The sequence below is a fragment of the Sparus aurata genome, chromosome 10 (assembly GCF_900880675.1).
Source record: "Sparus aurata chromosome 10, fSpaAur1.1, whole genome shotgun sequence".
In the NCBI taxonomy this organism is placed as follows: domain Eukaryota; kingdom Metazoa; phylum Chordata; class Actinopteri; order Spariformes; family Sparidae; genus Sparus; species Sparus aurata.
In genome coordinates this window covers 2623543-2648335 of record NC_044196.1, presented here as the reverse complement: position 1 = coordinate 2648335, position 24793 = coordinate 2623543, and the positions used below count along the sequence as shown (strand labels likewise).

General features: G+C 43.3%; 1 protein-coding gene and 1 long non-coding RNA gene across 2 annotated transcripts; both read left to right on the top strand.

The window, feature by feature from the left end:
- Positions 1–2554: 2554 nt before the first annotated feature.
- Positions 2555–4095, top strand: LOC115590096 (uncharacterized). Its single transcript, XR_003985658.1, has 3 exons — positions 2555–2637; positions 2733–2824; positions 3970–4095. It is a non-coding gene; the product is annotated as an uncharacterized LOC115590096 (long non-coding RNA).
- A 1563-nt stretch (positions 4096–5658) lies between these two features.
- Positions 5659–15093, top strand: LOC115590352 (zinc finger protein OZF-like). Its single transcript, XM_030431702.1, has 2 exons — positions 5659–5971; positions 14687–15093. Exons 1-2 carry the CDS (start codon positions 5659–5661, stop codon positions 15091–15093), a joined length of 720 nt encoding a protein of 239 aa, XP_030287562.1.
- The last annotated feature ends 9700 nt before the right edge of the window (positions 15094–24793 follow it).

Below are 24793 nucleotides of genomic sequence, written 5' to 3'. Positions count from 1 at the left end.
GCACCGTTTATGTAATGGCATGCCAAATGTGGGCCAATTGTGGTTAGGTGTATGTGGCCCAGGTCTGTAACAGACAGGTCTGGGCCAGGTTTGGCAGTGATGGCACCGTTTATGATATGGCATGCCAAATGTGGGCCAATCGTGGTTAGGTGTATGTGGCCCAGATCTGTAACAGACAGGTCTGGGCCAGATCTGGCATCAAGCTGGCACTTTTGGCTTATTTCTGACCTGGTAAATAGTATGTTAGCCAGATGTGGGCCAGGTCTGGCAATGATGGCACCGTTTATGTAATGGTATGCCAAATGTGGGCCAATTGTGGTTAGGTGTATGTGGCCCAGGTCTGTAACAGACAGGTCTGGGCCAGGTTTGGCAGTGATGGTACTGTTTATGAAATGGCATGCCAAATGTGGGCCAATTGTGGTCAGGTGTATGTGGCCCAGATTTGTAACAGACAGGTCTGGGCCAGATCTGGCATCAAGCCGGCACTTTTGGTCTATTTCTGCCCTGGTAAATAGTATGTTAGCCAGATGTGGGCCAGGTCTGGCAATGATGGCAATGTTTATGTAATGGCATGCCAAATGTGGGCCAATTGTGGTTAGGTGTATGTGGCCCAGATCTGTAACAGACAGGTCTGGGCCAGATCTGGCATCAAGCCGGCACTTTTGGCCTATTTCTGACCTGGTAAATAGAATGTTAGCCAGATGTGGGCCAGGTCTGGCAATGATGGCACCGTTTATGTAATGGCATGCCAAATGTGGGCTATTTGTGGTTAGTTGTATGTGGCCCAGATATGTACCCTGCTGAAAAAAATCAGACAAACCATTAGGCATATTCTATTGGTTTCTAATGGTTCCTGGTGGTTTCTACTGGTTTCTAATGGCTACTTATGTTGTCCTAATGGTTTGGTTTGTTTTTCTAAGGTTCTAATATCTCCTACACAAATCTACAGGACTTCAACGGTCCCTACTAACGTTTCCTACGGGAGTCTAATGGTTCCTACAGGAGTCTTCTATAGGAGTCTTAATGGTTCCCACATAAGTCTTATTGGTTCCTACAGGCGTTTCTATACACTGAAACAAGTCAATCTAAGAATAAATAATTGTAAAATAATGAATCCTGTGATAATAACAATACAAAACAAAGTTTGTCTCTAGACATGAATATATCAAGTTTTGAATTATTCTACATTTGTTAAAAACACAAGTCATTTTGATTGTTTTCCCTAACAAGCTGTATGTAAGCGGATCAACAAATCTTCTACACTTTGTATTTACTCCGACTGCCCTCCCCCCCCTGTGGTGCATTCTGGGTATTCGCGCCAAACGCCTGAGCAAAGACAAAAGGAGAAATTTGAAAAATGGGAGTCTGAACTGTTAAGGTAAGAATTTAGTTAATGTTATTGATATAGTTGGTTACTTACTACAATCTTTCAGGTTTTACATTGTTGTAGAAATAAGTAAAATAACTGGAGGCACTTGATGTAATTTGTAATTAACAACAGTGGCTTCAACAGACTTCTGTGTAACTTGAAACAAATGTTAGCAAGTTTTAAAATACTTGCTTCAAATGTAATTTGAACCTGACGTTTGCAAGTGACTATAATTTAAAGTAAGCATGGATGTGTTTTTTCTTTCACATTACGTTAATCAGACAGCGCTGGGTGCCGGTTTATGGCTGCATGCAGAACCAGAGTGATAGAGTAAACTAACGTTAGTATGCATTTCTATCTATGGCACTGTGCAGAATCCCTCTCTATCGGCTAACACCGGGGGGGTTAGCCGTTAGCCAGGGGTGTTCGCGACACACGGCGCCCCTCGGTAACTCCTCACTAACGGCTAACCGTTAATGGCTAACACCGTTAGCGAGGCAGTAGCCGTTAGCGAGGGGCGCCTGGTGCCGCGAACACCCCTCGCTAACGGCTAACACCCCGGTGTACGGGGCTACCCCTCGCTAACGGGGTTAGCCGTTAGCTAGTCCCGTTAGCGAGGAGTGTTAGCTGTAAGTCGGCCGTGTGTGTTTGGGTTTGTGTGGCCGGTTTTTGGTCGCAGCGGTGGCTGCTAACTAGCAGGTAACTTAGCCTACATCTAGGTTGTTAAGTTAGGTCTGCTTGTTAGCCACGAACCGCAGCAGAGGGCAGAGCGAGCCACGCTGCAGGTGATACACTGCGCCGAGCTCTCAAATAGAGAGCCCACTGTACAGGGGGCAGAGTGAGATGCGTGCTGCATAGACGATCTCTTTAGTGGTCAGTTACTATGTCATTGTGTGCTTATCAGATGATTTATGGTGTCAAGCACACTGGTGAAGGTATGCAAAAACAATTGTTGTGGGGAAAGTGGACACATGTTAGATTATTTCAGTTTATGGACCAGACAAAAAGTAATTTTTGGGGGCAGAGATTCTGGTCTTTCACTGAAAAAAATGTCGTGACAGCCCAGTCTAAAATGCAGCAAAAGTAAGCCTGATGAGGCTGTCAGAATAAAATGCATGACTCTGTTCTGTTTTTGTTGCTCTGTGTCTCTGTGATTCTTTTTTTCTGTATCTCAAGATCTCACATTACTGGGGAAGTTGGACCAATACACACCCAGGCTGTTGAGCCTCTAAGCTGTTGGGAAGAAACTTGATGAGACCTGTGACATGGTAAATGAGGCATGTATTTATTGCAGTTAAATAGTTAGTTATATATTAGCATTCTGATGTTTGTACTTAGCATGATCTCCTTTCTTTTTTTATAGCACAACAGCATTGAGTCCAGAAGAGAGGATGTGATCAGAGGCCTCATTCTCTATCTTGGTGAAAAACAGAGGAGCTAATCAAGGCCTACAAGGTAAAGAAAACTGTTTCAAAGCCCAGCCTGTTTGAGATGAGGTTGTGCAATCCAGAATAGCTGATGGCTCAGTGGTATTTTAATTATTTTTTTCTTTTTTTTTTAAAGAGTGCCTATGTAGAAATGGATGGAATGTTATGATTTTAGCATCTAATTATTAATGATTTAGTAAAAGTTGGAAAATCATCAGATGTGGATGTTATCCTGCACGGAGAGCAGGCTGCTGCTAGCACTGCTAACGGTAGCCACACAGCATGTCAGTGGTCAGAGAAGATGACACATTTCATTAACATAGTTCAGTTCATTAATGTGTGCCACTAAGTGCCAACTATATCAGCATTTGGTTGTTGAACAGTGGGATCAATGGTATCTATCAAACAGCTCCTCATTTAAATAAAAACGGAGTTCAGTTGTGTTCAGTGATGATGGAGAAGCTGCTGCTGCCGAGCTAAATGCCATCCCAATGTCTGACAATGCATGGAACATGACGTATAGCAACAGCAAAAATATTAACAGTAATGATAGCAATAATAATTATTTGAGGGGGTGCAGCTGTTATTTTCTTCTCTGAGGGGGGATGTTGTAGAAATTTGTTTGGCAAGATCTACAAGCAGGCTGATGTGAATGTGTGTGTGATGTGGGTACTGAATGTGGTTATGCATTGCTCCGGTCGAGCACTTATACCGGTATGCCAGTTTACTCTGACACAGGCTACATCCTTATTTTCATTTTCTATGTCGAGATACTGCCGGACTCGCTGCCACCTTTTACACTAGATTACACTATTTCTGGTGACGACAAGCGATGTTTGAAACATTCACATGACCAGTTGTTTAATCAGGAACATCCCTAGTGCTTTATATGTGTATTCTAACAACTTAAATTGCAGCAATGTGATTGCATTCGTCATCACAAAATTTAAATAAAGTAAAAAAACTGTTAAATAGTTTCATGAATTTCTTTTCCATTCAATGCATTGGGGGGGGGGGGGGGGGCATGTTAATGGCCAAACACACTGATGGCTGTTGGAATGTAGTGCCAATCATATTTATTGGCTAGTCATCAGATGTGTCACTTGTGAACTGTACTGTGATATTCATTAATTTGTGTGTTTGTATGTGTGTGTCTGACTTCTGATGCCACAGACCAAGAAATCGAGACCAGGATTACAAAATGGTTGCAGAAAGCACCTGATGGGAACAGCGGAGGAAGTGAGTAAATGAGAATGATGGACAGTGAGAGAAGCTCTCATGCGTAATGCATTTTAGACTTATGATCTGAACTCTCTTCACCTTTTGTAAGGTGCTACTGCTGGTGGAACACATGGAGACGTAATGTTTCTATGCATGGTGTGAAAGTCTGTGCCAAGTTGTTTTGTCTAAAATGTTCAGTGTTGGTTTTTAAACTGAAGATATGGCAGTGAATGTTAAATTTGTAATAATGTTCTGTAGACTCTTGACATGTTGTGTTTGCTGACAGATATGTTGTAAGTATATGTTAAGGTATTATGCAACATTCCGCTGCATTGTATGTTTTTGAACAGTCTATGTTAGTGGCTCTCAACTGATGGTCGTACATGTGAATGGAAAAATCTCAGAGTTTTATTTTGAAGTCTATAATTTCTGATACTATGCTTTTATTATAAAGGATGTGTGTTTACCATGAATGCAGCATGGCTGCAGTCATATACTGCCAGCTATGCAACTTTTCAGTGTTAAAATGTTGCCGCTTTTTGAATTGTGAAAAAAGTACTGAATGTTCCGATGCATATTGCACTTATCTGATAACACTTTGCATTGATTATTCAATATTGGAAATGTATTTTGGAAATTAGCTGTGAAAATAAAGTCATTTGTATAATTGTACCTCTGTTGTTTTTTAATCCGGGCCAGATGCAGCATGGATTAGACTGACGTCTGGCCCAGCTCTGGTCCACACGGGGCACTTGCACTTGGCTGACATACTGCAAAGAATGACGCCCCCCCAGTGGCCCAGATCTGGTTAGCCAGAGCTGGCTCACACATGGGCCAGCTCTGGGCCAGTTGAGGTACTTGCACTTGGGTGACATACTGCAAAGAATGACGGCCCCCCAGTGGCCCGGATCTGGTTTGCCAGAGCTGGCTTACACATGGGCCAGCTCTGGACCAACTGAGGCACTTGCATTCGGCTGACATACTGCAAAGAAAGACGGCCCCCCAGTGGCCCGGATCTGGTTAGCCAGAGCTGGCTCACACATGGGCCAGCTCTGGACCAACTGAGGCACTTGCATTCGGGTGACATACCGCAAAGAATGACGGCCCCCCAGTGGCCCAGATCTGGTTAGCCAGAGCTGGCTCACACATGGGCCAGCTCTGGACCAACTGAGGCACTTGCATTCGGGTGACATACCGCAAAGAATGACGGCCCCCCCAGTGGCCCGGATCTGGTTTGCCAGAGCTGGCTTACACATGGGCCAGTTCTGGACCAACTGAGGCACTTGCATTCGGGTGATATACCGCAAAGAATGACGGCCCCCCCAGTGGCCCAGATCTGGTTTGCCAGAGCTGGCTTACACATGGGCCAGCTCTGGACCAACTGAGGCACTTGCATTCGGGTGATATACCGCAAAGAATGACGGCCCCCCAGTGGCCCAGATCTGGTTTGCCAGAGCTGGCTTACACATGGGCCAGTTCTGGACCAACTGTGTGTGTTTGCAGTTGGCCCAGAGCTGGCCCATGTGTGAGCCAGCTCTGGCAAACCATATCCGGGCCACTGGGGGGCCGTCATTCTTTGCGGTATGTCAGCCGAGTGCAAGTGCCTTATGTGGGCCAGAGCTGGGCCAGACCAATTTTGCTATGTGGGGAGATGATGATGATGAGGAGGTGGAGGAAGAAGACAACGGAGATGATGAATGGAAGCCAGACAAGAATGACAAGGAGCTGAGTGAGGACCAAGCTGAACCGAGACCATCGAAGACGACGAGAAAGTGGCGAGTCAAACATCTGGGAGACAAAACAAAGAGACGGAAACAGAAGGAGGCGTCGACTGAAAACAGTGACGCTGCTCTGTCCTGTAAAGTCTGCCAGGCTCTGCACAGGTCAAAGAACATATTGATCAAACACGCCTGGACTCACGTGGACGATCCGGAGAGGCTTTGTGGAGCGTGTGGTGAAAGTTCAGAGTCTGCAGACGAGCTGAGAAGTCATCTTCAAACTCACCTGAAGACACACAGCTGTGACATCTGTGGAAAGTCTTTCCTCACTGCTGCTAGCTGAGGATCCACAGCAGCAGCCACACAGGAAAGAAGATCTACTGCTGCAACATTTGCGGCAAATCCATCGCCGACTTCCGAGCGCTGTCCTGACACAAGTTGTTACACGTGGGGATAAAACACTTTTGCTGTCAGGTTTGTAGTCCGGCAGATTAAGTCCAAATTCCAGAACAATCGTTCACTTTGTGATACAAGCACCAAATTTGGCATGAATAATGCAGAGACCCTACTTTTTGAGAAAAGCCCGTTAGCCACCTGAAAATCCAATATGGTGGCCATTTTTCAAGATGGCGGCCACATAAAATGTACCAAAACCCCTTTTTTATTGTAGAATGGTAATGGCTGGGCATATTTAAAAGATCTAGACATCGAATTGTTTTTTTTTGAGTAGACAAATCCAATGATGCAACTAAAAAAACTGTTTCAAGGTAGGGGTGGGCGATATGGGCAAAAAACAATATCTCGATATTTTGGGGGATTTTGGCGATAATGATCATCTGTCGATATCCTTTAGCGCTGAGGGCTCTCAAAAACTCTTTTTCCGAGTGCCCAGCGGTGTGAAAAGTTGAACAGATTTCAACTTTAAGAAAAACACTAATTTATTTTCTTTAAACTTTAGCATTCAAGTACAAATAAAAGAAAGACTCTCCATTTTTGTACTTTTGTCCTCAATAATTGAACTACAATGTAGAAATATTGAATTCTGTAAACATTCAGCTGTCAGGTATGGAGCCAGAACGGTGACTTTAAAATTTGGCATCCAAAAAAAAAATTGGCAAAACCAGTACTGAAAAAAGAAACATTGTCATTGAAACATTTGTATTGAAAACAGTTGTATTGGCATTGAAACAAGTATTGGCACTGAAAAAAGAAAGTAATTCAAATAATTCAAATCCGAAAATCTTATCATTTTATTTTATTGGGATTTTTTTTTGTGTTTTTCAATGACAATCTTACCAAATTGTAGCCGGCCGTCTCTGGGCAACACAGAGCCCAACTACCTCGCAGACTTTTCTTCAAGCTCTCTGCTGATGTGTCCAAGTCTCTGTGTATCTGGTTCTGTCCCGGAGCTCCCGAGCCCCGCTCCTATATGCGTATGGAGTGTGGTAGTAGTAGTACCGGAGTGCCGAGCACGGAGCATTAGCGACAGTTAGCATAACAGTAGAACAGCCTGTTGCTCCGAGCTGGGGCTGCAGCGCCGACAGCAGCGCCCTGGTCTGCTCCCCGAGCTCTGTGCCACCGCACCGCTACCGGAGACCGGACCTCCCTAGCTCCGGTATCTATATGCGTATGTAGTGTGGTAGTAGTATGGAGCTAATGAGCATTAGCCCCAGCTGTGTCGCTCCGAGCCGGGGCTGCCTCGCCGACAGCAGCGCTCCGTCTGCTCCCCGAGCTCTGTAACACCGCACTGCTGCACACACATACAAAGACCGGACAATAAAGGAGAGTGCTGGGAGAAAAGTCAGTCAGTTATGAAAATATGTGTCTGTTACTTGATTACAGCCGTCTGTTGTACTTTACTATGAACCACAGTAGCACAATCACTGACTTTACCCGCATACTGACGTGTTGAGTTTATTCGCTTCGACTCAAAGGAGTCATTGTAGGAATAGTGATATTATTCACATGAACTGAGTTTATAGGGGAGCTCAGGAGCTCCGGTCTCCGGTAGCGGTGCGGTGGCACAGAGTTCGGGGAGCAGACCAGAACGCTGCAGTCGGTGCTGCAGTCCCGGCTCGGAGCAACCGGCTGTTCTACTGTTGTGCTAACTGTGGCTAATGCTCCGTGCTCAGTGCCCGGTACTACTACCACACTCCATATGCATATAGGAGCGGGGCTTGAGAGCTCCGGGACAGAACCAGATACACAGAGACTTTGACACATCAGGAGAGAGCATGAGGAAAAGTCTGCGAGGTAGTTGGACTCTGTGCTGCCCAGAGACGGCCGGCACACGGGCGCTAAATGGTGTATTATGGCTGGACCGTCCAGCCCCGCCTTCCCGCAGGCTGCTGCCATTACCTTCTCAAATGATATGCAAACCACGCTCTACTTACCCCTCCCCTCAGGCCCCTCCCTCTCGATGCCAAAACAGTGACAGAAAGTTGAAACTGAAAATCAGTGACACTGAAAAAAAACTGACATTGTAAAAAAATCTGTCACTGAAAAAAAAGTGACATGAAGAAAAAATCTGAAGATTGTCATTGAAAAATACAAAAAAATCCCAATAAAATAAAATGATAAGATTTTCGGATTTGAATTATTTGAATTAGTTTCTTTTTTCAGGCCAATACTTGTTTCAATGCCAATACAACTGTTTTCAATACAAGTGTTACAATGACAATGTTTCTTTTTTCAGTATTGGTTTTGTTTTCAATGCCATTTTTTTTTTTTGGATGCCAAATTTTAAAGTCACCGTTCTGGCTCCATAGTCAGGTAAATTGTGCTGCAGTGCAGACAAACAAGAGCATATGATAAAATAAAAACAGTAGCATTTGTAACAGTGCAAAGTGCTCTATGCATATTTTGAGAATTATTGCGCATCATCAAGTCTATCTTATGGCCTTATTAAACAAATGACTAACTTCAAGTTCCATCCAGGATTGTACAACAACAACAAAAAAATCCAAAAGAGACATTTGCTTAAAAGCTTCACTAAGGGTTTTCTCAAATATTGTTCAAAAATATAGAGATTTGTAAACAAATGACATTAATGTTGAAAAAAAATCCACCATTCTAAGAAAAAATACCCAGTATTATCACAGCTATGGACAGATGCCAGAAACTTTGCAGAACTTTGAACAAATAACATTCTAGGCTAACAGTTCACTGATTAGGCTACTTCAGATTATGAGCCAAAAACACCAGTCTGTCCACAGCCATTTTTAGATAGAAAAGACGGCACATTTGCTCCAAGGTTAGGGCGGCAATTTGCTGCCCTGTCATTCTAAAATATTCCTCCTTTTCCAAAAGCCACCTCTGGGTTCGGTGTAAACATGTGACGTGACATGAAGCTCGAAGTTCGGCTGTGAACAGTGAGACAAAGAATTTGTCATCAAAATAAGAGCGTTACATTTTACCCAATCAGAGTTTAGAACTGGGTTCTTAGCGGGGGGCTTTTAATTTGAAAGTAGCAACCGCTCCTAGCTTGGCGCTAGCTAACAAGCGGACACAACAATCATCCGAAGTACTGGTAGCTTCAGGGACTGGAGGCGCCTGGATTTTCTCTCTGCCATCACGACGCGCTGCTAAACTGTTGCAAGGAGGATGCTAGCGAGAGGTCATGTGATCACGTAGGCCCACTGGTGTGTGACTGAATCCTGCTATGAGAGAGCGATGCTGCACCTCGTATTAAGTGGATGTGAGGAGTTTCCAGGTGCGTTTCAATATTTTTGCCGAAGTAATTAAAATACTCGATAATGGAAATTTGCACCTCGTCAAGACAACAATGACGATATTATCGCAAATGATATATGTCGCCCACCCCTATTTCAAGGCTAGTTTTCAAGATGGCGGCCATTTTTCGACTCATATTCACAGTTTTCTGTAAAATTTCATCACACATGAAGTTTCAATTATGCAAAATCTTTTTATACTCAAAATGTTTCATCAATCTCAAAATGTTGAAAAATGTCTTCATAAAGGCCTTCACACACCTATCTGACTTCCGACCGTCGTCAAAAAAGGCAGTTGGACTGATCAGTCGGCTCCTGTCTCCCTGAGGCTGTCAAAAAAGTGTCTCCAACACACCTGAACAACCACCGACCTGACCATACGTTCTGCATTTACATGAATCATAATAAGTCTCCATACAGACAGCGCTTATCCATCTTATTCCTAGCTAGCTCCTGCTAGTGGAAAATATAGCTCTGACTAGTCAAATTTGGGACACTTGGTTAAATGTTGAATATCTAGATAATGCAGCCCATGAGCTGAAAATGAAGTGCAATACTTTTGTCACATACCAGAAATACTGTTTGTGAGCTTGGATCAACTCAAAGATCAGGCTGCAGGGTTCTCCCCAGAAAGTTTTAGTGTAGCGGCGCACCGTCTGTCCGTCTGTCCGTCACGCGCGCAGTATAGCGGCGCTGACCTAGCGGTATAGCGGTGCAGCGCCGCTGTTCCACCATCTGGGGAGACCCCTGGGCTGTAATATATTTGATGTTAGTTCGCTAGCTGCAAGCCATTACATTGCATGTAATTGATTAGTTAGCATGGTTGCTAGCGGAGTTATTCCATTACAATCTATGGCGTTATTTCTACTGATATGCATCCCAGAACACCACAATACTCCTCAAACAAAAAATCAGAAATGGCCAGTGTCACTGGCTATTAAGTTTATTTTGCCTACGGCATGATGTCAAAGCACAACCAGGGCACACTGGTGGCATCATTGCTGTGAGACTCAACATGAGGTTCAGTGTCAGCTAATTAGAGCAGTGTTTTTTAACCCTGTTCCTTGGGGAACACTATCCTGCATGTTTTAGATGTTTCCTGCTCCAACACACCTGATTGATTATCGGCCAATCATCAAGCTCTGCAGAAGCCTGATGAGGAGGCATTCATTTGAATCAGGTGTGTTGGAGCAGGAAACATCTAAAACATGCAGGACAGTGTTCCCCGAGGAACAAGGTTGAAAAACACTGAATTAGAGTACTTACCGTAGTTGTAGTGTACTAACTGTAGTTATAGCAAGTATAGCTTAGTGTCCCAAATGCTATCTAATTAGCCTTTTATATTTACCAACTAGTAGTTTAGTTCGTTGTAATATAGTTAGCCGCACCTGAATTAACAGGATGTGCCAGTGCAGGAAAGCTGAGCCAAGTGTAATGGGGCTTTAATTACCTGGATGGTGTACAGATCACACTAGATGAATGATCGGGCTAGGTGTAGGGCACTTTGATGTTTGAACCTAGTTGTGTCCCATATCTGAATGTGCTTTTGTATTTTGTATGGTTAGGTGGTAAAAGGATAGCCCCTCGGCCTCAACTATTACACATAATGGCTGCTTCTAATCCTCTGAGTTCTGCATCTCAAACTGACTGGAGAAAGTGTTGTCTTTGTCAGACAGATTTAAAGGAAGAGTTGAAATCTCCTCCAACTCATGAACCATGTAGTCCTGAGAGCAATGGTTATTCCAGTGATTGCCACTAACATACTACTCTTTCAAGAAGTCAACCAGTTGCCAGTCCATGTCCTGGTTGGATGATGGAGTGGGCATTGAGGAAATGCTGAGAAGGAACAGTGCAAATTATCACCAAAGCTGTCCTTCTATCAAACCTCACTGTTCTATTGAAATAAAAAAAAATCTATACAAACAAAAAGAAAACAAAATGAATAAAGAAAAACATGCACTTACTCAGGGCTTGACGCTAAGCTTTTTTCCAAGTAGCACTGTGCTACCATGCTGAAAAATTTAGTAGAACACAACATTTTTTTTTTATGTTATAACTGGCTCTTTTAAACTGGAAGAATGTCCCTGCTCCAGCAGTCAACATAGTCTGGTCTCCTGACCCACTTGGAGCTAAGCCACCTCTCTACAGCTGGACTTGGGTCATAGCTCTCCAGTGGAGGCCGCACGAGGCTGATGCGCATCAGGTCCTCTGTTGTGGACACGGCCAGGCTGCTTCGTGTGGAGGTCTTAAAGCCTCACAGCTGCAGCCCCGGCTGCCTCCCAGTGTCCAACATAAAAATGTCTTCTTCCTGGCCCGCTTGGCCAGTAGATTCGAGTTTTACTGGCCCCATGTGTAAATGAAAATAACTATTTTTTTGAAAAAAAAAAAAAAAAGACTTGTTTATTTATTGAAATTGTTCCCATTTAATTGTTTAGAGAGTCTGTCCCTGCAAAATCAGTATGATCTGGCAATGATGGCAAAAAGTAACAGGGGTTTGCGTAATAACAAGTATTAAAATTTCAAAATTGAAATTACAACATATTTAATATTTTGAGATGTATCATTTCTCTCACTCCTATAATTCTGTTATCATTTTTCAGGTGATTGATTTTCTGAATGCACTGTACAAACAATACCATTATTTCTCCCGATGTGGAGGGATCAGTATACCTGGCTGAACCACCGTGACGGCGTAATGTATTGTTAAGTATGTCGGCAGTTTCTGGCAAAGGCTGACCGCGGTGGATCATTTTTTAAAGGCACCTATAATAACCACACCCTGACATGTAAATGTGACATCTGTCTTGATTCATTTAATTTAACTCAAAATGTGGACAACTGACTGCATAATATATGAATCAGAAACAGAAATGCTTTACCGCAGCTCCCATTCAAAGTCAAGAATATGCAGAAAAATAGTAGTGATAATAATAATAATAATAATAATAATAATAATAATAAACTATATATGCTTCATATTCATAATAGAAGCCTACTGCAACTGTACTTTTTATTTTACCATTAAATGTTGTTGTATACATTATCATATTTTATAATGTTCTGTCATGGAGTACATCACTTCACTGCTAACAGAAAAGAGAGCTGCTCACTGCCAGTTGCAGCTTCTTATCTTGATCTGCAGTCTTTGTTAATTTTTTGTCATGATTGTTATTATTAGTACTTAGATTATCAAAAATCACAGTTACATGTCAGGATGTGGTTATTATAGACAGATTCAATATTTAACTGTCATGTATCATCACAGTAACAGCGTTACATAAATTAGCAGCTGTAAACACATAAACACATTATAAACACATCATGTGGTCCCCTTTAAACGCCGGGTGAAGGTGTATATTTTGGTAAATAACCGCCGGTTCCAAATAAATGCCGAGTCTAATTTATTTTGAAAAAACATCAAAGAAGAAGACGTGACCACTGACACTGCACATTTTTCTTCTTCGCCTTTTTCATGTGTTGTGCCCAGGATAATGCCAGAGAATTCACAGAGAAGCTGGCGAAGTTTGTGACATTTTCATCCCGTATTTTTGTGAGGAGGGAATTAAACGCCTGTCCCAAATAAACACCTGGTCTGTTAAGTGATTGAAACAAAAAACACGTCCGGCTATTATTTGGTATTTTACAATAGTTCCCGCATCATCAGCACGAGCTGAACAATAAATCTAACACAGCAAGAGAGGCGGGACTTAAGGCAGAACAGCCAATCATCAGCCGGTCAGTCCCAAAGCCGGTGTCATGTTTGAAGCAGCAACAGGAGAAGGAGGAGAGAGGAGGCAGGGGTGGGCGATACTGCAAATTTTGGTATCAATCTGATACCAAGTAAATACAGGGCCAGTATTGCCGATACCAATACTGATACCGATACTGATCATTGAGTGATTTATTACTTTTTCCTTTAACTAGTTGAGCATGATTAAGATAATGATGAAACACAGGACAAAGATTTTAGCGAAATGAGAAAATTATATTTAACTTAACTAAATCTATAACCTATCTGCATGTAGCTTAAATAGAAATAATGGTGGTCCTTCAACAGATACACAAAGGTGTTATTATATTCTGCCATATTCACACTTCAGGTTTGAGGTAGGCTCTATATCAATATAAGTATATATTTTTAAGTTCCAGTTACAGTGAACCTGAGTGAGCGGAGTGAGAGAAGTGAAGAGGAGTGCTGCGCTCACACAAACTCTATGAAGGAATACAAGTGATTTGCTGAATTTATAGAAGAAAAACTACAACAAAAATATCGATCTCATCACGCTAGTATCGATCCGATACCAATACTCACCTTGGTATTGATACTATCAACATTTGGATCAATCCACCCACCCCTAGCAGCTGCAGCGAAAGCAGACACAGAGCGGCCGGAGAAAGTGAGCGACTGTAGAGAGGCGTTTGTGCAAAACTGCGGATAAATGGCAGAAAAAGTGTGGGTGTTTACTGCTCGGTGCTCACTTAAATAGCAAAACGGTGCATGTACTACAGTTTCTGTCGGAGTCGCACTGATGCGACTGAATGTAATTTTCTATTCGCACTGGAAAAAATCAACTCGCAAATGCGAGCAAAACATTCGCACTGTCGAGCCCTGCTACTTAACCTGGGAAGTGTGCCCTGTTCAGTTCAAACCAGTGATCATTTCCCATTCATTTTAAATATTCTATTGATATAAAATGTATCAAATGTAACAAAACAAACAAACAAACAAAATGCCAAAAACAGTGAGAAAACAATTAACTAAACTAACGAAAATTTGTACAAAAAGGCGTTATTTTTGCCATTCATTGCCGTCTATCTTCACAATTTAACACATTTTTTGACTTTTTATCGAAGAGTTAAAAAGCTCATATCCTTTCACCTATATATAAATATCAAGATCATCAAAATGTGATTATCCAATCTCAATCCAGGTCAAATACCAAGTCTAATGGCTTTCAATGGCGGTTGTATTGGAAATTGGCGGCCATATTGGATTTTTTGTGTGGCTAACGGGCTTTTTGGAAAAAGTGGTTCCCAAAGAATATTTGTGCCAAGTTTGATGCTTGTATCACAAAGTGAACGATTATCTCACTAATCTGCCGGACTATTGGGGGAAGCATTTTGGAGCTTCTGCGAAACTGAAACTGCACGAGAAAATTCACTCAGAGCAAGACAAAGCGTTTCTCTGTGACGTTTGCTGCAAAACGTTCTACACGATAGGTGAGCTGAAGGTTCACCTGAGGACGCACACCAAGGTGACAATCACCTGCACCGAGTGCGGCAAGGGCCTTTCATCTAAAGAAGCTCTAAACAGTCACATGATCATCCACGCCGGGGAGAGGCCGTACCAGTGCTCAGAGTGCGGCCTGTGCTTCAACCGCATGAGCAGCCTCACCGCACACATGAAAATCCACACGGGCGTCAAATCGTACGTCTGCGGGGTTTGTGGGAAAGCTTGTGCTCGCAAGACGTATCTGACAGTCCACATGAGGACGCACAGCGGAGAGAGACCGTACGAGTGCATCGTCTGCAAGAGAGCCTTCAGTCAGAGCCACTGTCTGAAGACTCACATGAAGAGCCACCAGGAGGTGCAGAAGGCAGCGGAGGACGGACTCAAGTCCAGCTGAAGTGTTGGACTTTTCTCATTCTTCTTTTAGATTTTGATGCTCTGGAAGTTTTGCAGACAAATGTTCTGAGGTCACAGTTGCTGTTGACTGTGGTCACAAACACTGAGGGGGGATCAGCAGCGTTGGCTCCAGGCGGTGCCGGTCGGTCCAGAGCTGAATGAGCTGGACCGCATTCCTCCACATTCTGCTCCCTGCTCATTGGAAACAACTGAACCAGAAAAGGTTCTGTGGACTCAGGACACTTTAACTACAGGACCTAACAGGCTGCAGTGGAATGTTTGAGGCCTCATAGTCATAGTTGTACTGTAACATATTGACTTCAGCTGCTGTTTATTAAATTCTAAGCGTTTCTGCCTAAAATCACTGGACTTGTTCCTGGAATCATAACTGATAGATCAATAAAGCTGCAACAGAAACAAACACTGAAGCCTCTTTAAAGCAAATATTAGGTGGATTCGTATTTACTTTCTGTTATTCTGTGATATTTTATCAGTTTGAGCCTCTAACAGGTCGTCAGTTCATCTGAAGCCAGCGAGGAAAATCATTCTTTAAAAACTAACTTTAAAGCTCTGAGAAACATCTGAATGTAACACTCAGCACTTTATATTAAAAGATTCCTGTCAAACAATCAGAGTTCATCACTGATGTTCTCATAAACAACCACCAGAGGGCGACATGAGCTCTGCCCAGGTTTAGTTTTCAGAACTGCACTAAATACACTTCTGAGGTATTTGTACTTTACTTGAGTATTTCCATTCCTGCAAATATGTACTTTTTACTCCACTACATTTATTTAAAACACTGTTTTAGTTACTTTACAGATTACATGCTGCCTCAGAGCTGAATCAGCACTTTTTAAAATTGATTTATTTGATGAACAATCAGATTAAACACATCTTATATTCATACAAATAATCTGAAAGTGCTGAATATACTTTAGTATTCAGTGAGAGAGTGGTGAGGGAAGGTGACAGTCTCAGTGTTATAAACTCAGCTATCAGTCTGGTTTTCTGCACTACGTCAGTCAGTGCGTTTACATGCACAGTTTAGTCAGATTACAGCCATAGTTCGACTCTGCTACTCAATCAGACAACTGCAATTATCTGAGTATACATGCCGGTGAGAAAATCGGATTACTGGGCCGAAGCATGTCATACCCCGGTACGCTCGGTGGCGCTGTAACCATTTCAACTAGTGTTAACAGAGACACTTTCGGCTGACCTCATTACGTCACCAGCTGCCTCAGCATTCAACAAAGATGGCGTACGAAGAGCGAGACGAAGCTACATCTTATTACACTTCGTATATGGTGTACATGATAATTACACAGACTAGGGGCACAATGGCGCTCTTTCTTAAGGTGATTTTGGAGGAAAGACGTCGCCGTCCGTCTACTTCCGGCTCACGGCCCCGGGGAAAAATCTCGCGCCTGCGCAGAATTTAAAATCCGATCCTATCTGATGGAATGTATACATGCAGGAGGAATGTGACCGGGGCCGGCTCTACGCAGGGGCAAGAGGGGGCAGCGCCCCCTCGACTCAAAATTTTAGAAGTTGAGAAAGCATTTTTTAATATAGTCACAAAATGATTATATTACAAGCTGACAAAATTATCTGCAGTCGCAGAAAAATCCACTGAAAAAGGGACACACACGATACAGTATCGGCTTCCCTCTCCTCTCGTTTTCCCTCCGCTGTGCGTGTATTCACAGACTGTGCAGCACACACACACACACACACACACACACCTCCCCTAAACCCTCAGTAAATATCCAATCACTGTTGCAGTATGCGAATGAGCCAAGACGTAGCCTAACAGTGTAGTGTCAGGTTTCACCACGGCCACGGAGTGGGAAGACTTTGGAGTAGCAGCAGCGTCACAAGCACAGAGATGAGTGCCAACGTCCACTGCATGTGACAAACTGAAGACAAATATTCTGTGTCCAGGGGCGGGCTGGCCATAGGGAGGTACAGGAGTATTCCCGAACTGTCGGTCTGTTCCAGGCCGAACCGGACGGTGGTCGGAATGTTTTTTTACCCAATCAAACAGCCGCAGGTGGCACAGAGTGGAATGTCAGACTGGGTCAATCTAATATTAGCATATTAAGGGGGGATACGAGCAGCCCCTCCCAACTTGAGCTGATCCTTGTTTCTATTGAAATGTGATTGGCTCAGCCGCTCAGTCAGTCATTAAACTGTTATTTTCCTGTTTAAATAAAGAAAGATGAGCGGGATAAATTCAAATGAGCAAACAAGCTGAAATGAAAGAAGCCGCAGAAAGAGATGGGTGGAGCAGAAAAATTAAGGGCAAAATAGAAATAACGGTTAATACAGGATGCAGTCAAATGCACCAAATTAACAGAGCTTTTAGTGGTGGAGGGGTGAAGGTCAGTCAGGCCATGATGACACGGGACCCAGCAGGGTCACATTTCTTTATTGCAAAAGCAAACATATTTCAGGAGAGAGTCTGTGTTCAAAGTTAAAAAAAGATATTATTTGATATATATAGGCTATACATCTTGTCTTTTACATCCTAACTCATTTATCATTGTTGCTGTTATTGTTAATATCAGCTGACAAGCCCAGTGTCAGTCGCAGAGTTGATGCAGAGGGACAGGATAATGCCAGGCATAGGAGTTAGGAGGAGGGGGATATGGAAGAGGAGGAGGAGAAGAAGGAGGAAGAGGAGGAGGAGAAAGAGGAAGAGGAGGAGAAGAAGAAGGAGGAGAAAGAGGAGGAGGAGGAAAGTGGACCAGGAACCACCAAAAAAACAGTGGCCGGTACAGGTGCAGTGTGCAGGACTGGGACTGGCAATAGGTCTTTGCATAGAATTATATTAAGATGTCATATATTGATGTTTCAGTTCTAGTCACACAGAAACAATAAGCCCATCCACTCCTGCAGTTATGTCAGTGGCTTTCTGAACTAGACATCTGTTTTCTTCCCAAAGTTAATAAGTTATTGCTAATATTCATTATAACTAGGGCTGTCAAAGTTAACGCGTTATTCGCGCATTAACGCAACATCCTTTTAATGCCGTTAATTTTTTAAAAGCGCGATTAATGCTCGGTACAAAAAAAAAGGAACGTGCATTGTTTGATTTACGGCTGTCAGTGGCATCTGTAGTCTTGCTCCAGAGGGCGGCAGAAGAAGAAGAAAGGGAATCAGAGGAAGAAGAAGCAGGGTTGGCGTTCGGGAAAAACACGGTGGACTGAAAAGCGAAAGTGAAAGTAAATGGAGAAAGAACTTCAGAACGGCAAATTCACTTAAAACACTGCCAGATGGTTCGGTCCATAGGACAAAAGTTATCTGCACGTACTGTCGACATGAAATGAGTTACCACTGAAGTACGTCGAGTCTCAAATATCATTTGCAAGCCAAACACATGCAGATGCAGAGAGCCCAGCACCCCCCTCACCAAAAGCAGACATCTCCATGTTTTGATTCTATTTAGGGTAAGGGGATATTTTTTGAGCCTTTTATTTGAATAGCATGATTTTAAGTGTTGAATAAACATTTTCATAAAGCAAGCATATTTGCACTTTCTTATGTTGTTAAAAGTATTAACAACATGAACAAAAATACATTAAGGTACATTTAGAACAGAAAGAAATGTGCCAAAAAAATTGCCATTAATTTGCGATTAATCGCAAGTTAACTGTGGACAAAATACGATTAATCGCTATTAAATAAATTAATCGTTTGATGGCCCTAATCATTACTGATGTTCTTTTCATGCAGATATAGCAGTTCATTAGATATTTTTTATAGCTCACAAAGAGAAAGTTGGACAGGTCTGATGGTAGAGGCCTGACAAAGTGCAATCCACTTCTCCAGGTTGGGGTTGGACACATAGCTAACAACCCAATTCAATGAAGAAACAGTGTTACTGTAAGCTGTAAAAGTGCTGGTGCATAGGGCTGGGCGATATGGCCTCAAATCAATATCACAATATATTGAGCAACTCACCTCGATAACGATAAATGAACGATAAGTAGCCACGGAGCCACGGAGCTGGAGATTGCAGATAGTGAACTTTTGGAAGTAGTCTTTTTCAGTGTTAAAAGGACGTTTCAGCGCAAGTCGGTGAGGCGAGGGACCGTCACGCACATTCCTGGAGTAACCAAGGTGGTCTGGACCGAGGGCGGGTGCAACTCGGACCTGAGCTGACTGCGCTAGCTGGCTAGCTGTCGGAGCAGCGGACGCCATTTTCTGAACTTCCACTGTGTTTGGTGTTTCCACGAGGACCTAAAGACGACTTCATCTCCGCTGTTGGGTTCATCTCATCCGTCTGTGAACTGTGTCTCTGGAATGGAAATTGCCCGGTGAGATAAACTATTCTTACTGTATTGAAGAGGAGAGAGTTTTTTCGGCCGCACCGCACCCGAGCAACCCACAGGCCTGCCACGTTTTTTGTTTTGCGTGCGTGTGTGTGTGTGTGGGCCCACTGTGTGTAATGTCAAGCTAATCAAAGTATTATTTGTCTGAGAAATGGATATTGTGTGACTAATATCTTAAGTTTAAAGGAAAAGAAGGAAATAAGGAGTTTTTGTCTGAAACATATAAGCCAATAATTTGAGCTATAGTTTGTAAACAGCTAATTCATTTTCATGCTGTTTGTTATTTTCATACCTGTGGTAAACAATATTTGTGTTTTCAACAGTTTATCAAGCCAATTATACCTTAAGGGTGTATATGTGTATTATTTCGCTGGTTTGGTGAGAAGTCTATTTCTGTGAGAAAGGGGTGCATATTCTTTGCACAGTTATTTGTCTATTTGTTCCAAACAAAGCCGCAGTAAAATATGTGAATTCATTTAATCCAAGTTGTCGGGTCAGTCATTTTAAATGTATATTTGAAACAGAGAGATTTGAATGCTATTTTTAGTTTCTGCTGAGATTGATCGGGTATGGTATCACCCAAACGCAGGTAAACCTTTTGGTATCTACCTTTAAACAAACCGAACCCAAAACACCCCATCATCCAAGTCTAAACTGATCCCAGTCACTTAGGCGTTTTATGGTACAGGGTGGTGGAGTGCTACATAAAATGGAGGCACCGCTGGGATAATTTTTTTGTTATATTAGTTCCTGACCCCGACAACAAAAGTAAAGAAGCATTATAATAAGAACAGTTAATAAAAGGATAAATTAAAGCTGCAATATATTTTAGTTTATAAGCTTATTCAGTTGAACGTAAAAGTGTAAAAAAACAAAAAAACAAAAAAAAAAAGTTGAATCACTATAAATACTCTGCTAAAAACACTAACAAATACTGTTTTTTCTAAACTCAAGTAAGCCTATCCGAGACACAGCCATTATGACACAATTAAAGCACTGGTGCAAAGGAGAAGGCATTAACCTTCAAAATGCCGTATTAGTCAAAGATGTCCCGGAGGACACACAGACTGACTTTATTGAAGAAACTATGCAGACCATAAAAGCTCTTGGGTGTGTCAAAGTCAGAGGAAGGATGTATGATCCTCAATGTCAAGCACTAACTGTACTGTGTGAATGCAGGGAGAAAGTCAATACAAAAGCCATTCCTTTGGACGTGTTACCAGGGGGCAGTGACGTTCCATGGAGGAGTTTTGGACCCTCTGAAGAGGAACATGTGTCCACTGAGGAACAAATAAGGGATGCTGAGCAGGAGGAGCAACAAGTGCCTGGTCCAGCTTTTACACTCCAAGCATCCACACCTGAAGCCATTATTAGAGCAGTGGGAGACATAATGCAGAGAACGTCTAAGCCCACTAGTGACAGTAATTCATACAGAAGATTGAGAACCTTCTCTGGCGTCGTACCTACACCTCCTGGAGAGGAGCCGCTGGACAACTGGATCGAGCAAGCACGACTAATGATAGAGGAGTGTGACCGATCAGACAGAGAAAAGAGAATGAGAATAATGGAAAGTGTGAAGGGTCCAGCCCTAGAGATTTTGCAAGCTGTGCGATTCAACAACCCGGACGCAACTCCTAAAGAGTACCTTGATGTGATTGATAACACTTTTGGCACACCTGAAACAGGCGAAGAGCTGTACTTTGCCTTTAGAATGCTAAGTCAGTATCCAAGTGAGAAGCTTTCAGCCTTTCTGAGAAGAATGGAGAGAGTCCTGAACAAAGTAGTCCAGAAGGGAGGTTTGCAGCCTGCCTCCGCAGATAAAGCACGTCTTGAACAACTCATTAAAGGTGCCACCAGATCTGACATGATGCTCCTAAACCTCAGGCTTAGGGAGAGAAAGGGTCAACCACCTACATTTTTGCAGCTGTTAAGTGAGATACGGGTTGAAGAGGAGTATAGACCTCCCGCCGCAAATTAAGCCCAGCTAAATCAGTACAAGTTAAGACTGTCTCAATACCAGCAGAGGTAGAAGTAAAAGATCTCCAAGCTGAGATACAAGAACTGAAATTAAAAGTCACAGAACTTACAGCCCTGCCATCTGCCCAGTCTGCTAAAAAACCTGCCTCAGAATCTGTAAGCATCGCTGAGGTGGGATCATCAGAGGACGATAAACACCTTCAAGGGTTAAAGAAGGAGGTAAAAAAACTGAGGAAACAGGTCTCTGTTATGTCAGTCAACCCTACCACAGTATTCAAACGAGCCCAACCCAGTCAAGATTTTCCGCCCATCTACAGACAGGAGCGAGCCTCAGCACCGAGAGCTTATTCTCAAAGAGACTCAAGTGACTTCTTCTGTTACCGTTGTGGTGAGGACGGACATATTTCCAATAAATGCAATGCTGCAGAAAACAACCAGAAAGTGATACAGAAACTGATCCGTGCTCAACGTCAACTGAGAACAAATCAAAAAGAAAAAAATGTGGCTACAACCCCAGAGAGCACCCATAATGCTGATGTAAAGAAGTTTTCCATGAATGTCCCGTCAAGCCATCTGCCAGAAGGACTTATAGGGCCACCATCCACCACCAGTGTAAAAGTGGAAGGCCAGCCATGCACCGCTCTCTTTGATAGTGGATCACAAGTAACTATCATCTTTGACAGCTGGTATGCCAAGCACCTGTCCCATGTACCCCTGCACCCAGTCAGTGGTTTAGCCATCTGGGGTCTTAGTGAGTCCGGGAACAGCTATCCCTACAGGGGTTACATTCAAGTTGAGTTAGAGCTCCCAGAGAAGAAACGTGGCCAAGCTAAGTCAGCCCCTGTCCTTGCCTTAGTGTGTCCAGATCCCCGATGTTCAGACAACATTCCTATCTTGATAGGCACCAATGTTCGCAAGGTTAGACCGTTCATCGCCAATGACAAAGTTGCAAGTCCAGATAACCTCCGGTCACTGAGGGTATGTGTCCCAGAGCAGGAAGTCCAACCAATACCAGTCACAGCCCCCCCCAAAGTCAATCCCAATGACAGCCCTGTAGCTGAAGTGAAGTGGTCCGGTCCTGGTCCTCTTGTCATTCCTGCTGGCAGTGAGTATATAGCTGCCTGTAAGGTTAAAGAGAAAAACCTTGTGGGAGATAAAATACTTATCACTGAACGTGCATTCTCACCTGCTCTCCCTCCAAGTGTGCTAGTTCAGCCAACTGTCTTGTTCTCAAAAATGATGGACAAAAACAAGTTTCTAATTCTGTTGCGGAACGAGTCATTAAAGGCCACCTCTATTCCCATGGGCACAGTGATTGCAAACCTGCATGTAGCTGATATGGTGACTGAAGTCTCAAGTACGAAGGCAGAGACTTCCCCAAAGATTGATGCTGCACTGTTTGATTTTGGCGATTCTCCCCTTCCCAATGAGTGGAAAGAACGTCTTCAACAAAAACTCTCTATGAGGTCCAATGTGTTCTCGACTGAGGAGTGGGACGTTGGATTAGCTGAAGGTGTTGAACATCATATAAGGCTTCATGATAATACACCATTTAGAGAACGGTCTCGTCGCATCTCGCTTTCTGAGCTAGATGACCTTCGACGACATCTTCAAGGTCTCCTGGCAGCAGGGATAATAAAGGAATCGAGAAGTCCCTATGCTTCGCCCATTGTCCTGGCCCGTAAGAAATCTGGAAAGCTGCGCATGTGCGTAGATTATCGAACACTGAATCGCAGAACAATCCCTGATCAGTATACTGTGCCACGGATTGATGATGCATTAAACTGTTTAACTGGAAGCAAGTGGTTTTCCGTTTTGGACTTGCGCAGTGGTTACTACCAGATCCCAATGGCAGAAGAGGATAAAGAGAAAACTGCCTTCATATGTCCACTGGGATTTTACCAGTTCGAGAGAATGCCACAGGGAATCACGGGGGCCCCGGCAACTTTTCAAAGATTGATGGAGAAGGCAGTTGGAGACATGCACATGCTTGAGGTCATAGTGTACTTGGACGACTTGATAGTATTTGGAAAAACACTGGAAGAACATGAAGAAAGACTCCTCAAAGTAATCGACAGATTGGAAGAGGCTGGTCTGAAGTTATCATTCGACAAATGCCAGTTCTGCCGGCCGCAAGTTACTTATGTGGGACACATTGTGTCAGAGAATGGAATTGCAACAGACCCAGCTAAAGTTGAAGCAGTAGCCCATTGGAAACAGCCCACTGATCTCCAGTCCTTGCAGTCCTTCTTAGGATTTTGTGGGTACTATCGTCGCTTCATAAAGAACTATTCCATCATAGTCAGACCTCTAACGGAACTCTGTAAGGGTTACCCCCCGACCCAGAAAAAGAAGAAAGCAGTCAAGGTACCCGATAAGACATACTACAAAGTGAGTGAACCCTTTGGGGACAGGTGGGATCAGTCATGCACAGAGGCCTTCAAGAACATCATTCACTGCCTCACTAACGCACCTGTTTTAGCATTTGCTGACCCATCGAAGCCCTATGTACTACACATAGATGCCAGCTTCAAGGGCTTAGGGGCTGTGCTCAACCAAGAACATGCAGGAGGGCTAAGGCCAGTTGCCTTTGCTAGCAGAAAGTTAAGTTCATCTGAGAAGAACTATCCAGTGCATCAGCTCGAGTTCCTGGCACTTAAATGGGCTGTTGTCGACAAATTTCACGATTATTTGTATGGAGCAAGTTTCACTGTAAGGACGGATAACAACCCCCTAACATACATCCTCACATCCGCCAAGCTAAGCGCAACTGGTCATCGTTGGCTTGCTGCCCTCTCAACATACAACTTTACCCTCCAGTACAGACCAGGGAGTAGCAACATTGACGCCGACTTATTGTCGCGCAACCCCCTTCCAGACAATGGTGCTGAGTGGCAAAACATCCTACCTGAAAATGTCAAAGCTCTCTGTAAACAGATCAGATGTGGAAAGCCAGCTGGAGAGTCCCCTAACAGTGCAGAGCTATTAGGGGTGTCCCCTGATGCCATCCCAGAGTGTTATGTGTTTCCTACCCGTCTGGATTTTGGTTGCCTGACACAGATAAACCATAAAGACCTTATAAAAGCTCAAGATATCGACCCAGTAATCTCACCAGTGAAGAAAGTCGTCAAAGAACGTCATTCATTTCACTCAGTCAGGGGTGAGGATTCTGGAGTCACACTGTTGCTGAGAGAGGCAAACAAGTTGCTGATAGCTAATGACCTACTGTACAGAGTAACAGAGAGACCAGTTGGTACCGAAGTAAGACAACTTGTCCTTCCCAAAGAATATGTTCCCATTGTACTCAGATCCCTCCACGACGAGTCCGGGCATCTGGGAGTGGAAAAGACAGTTGAACTCATCAGAGGCAGGTTTTACTGGCCT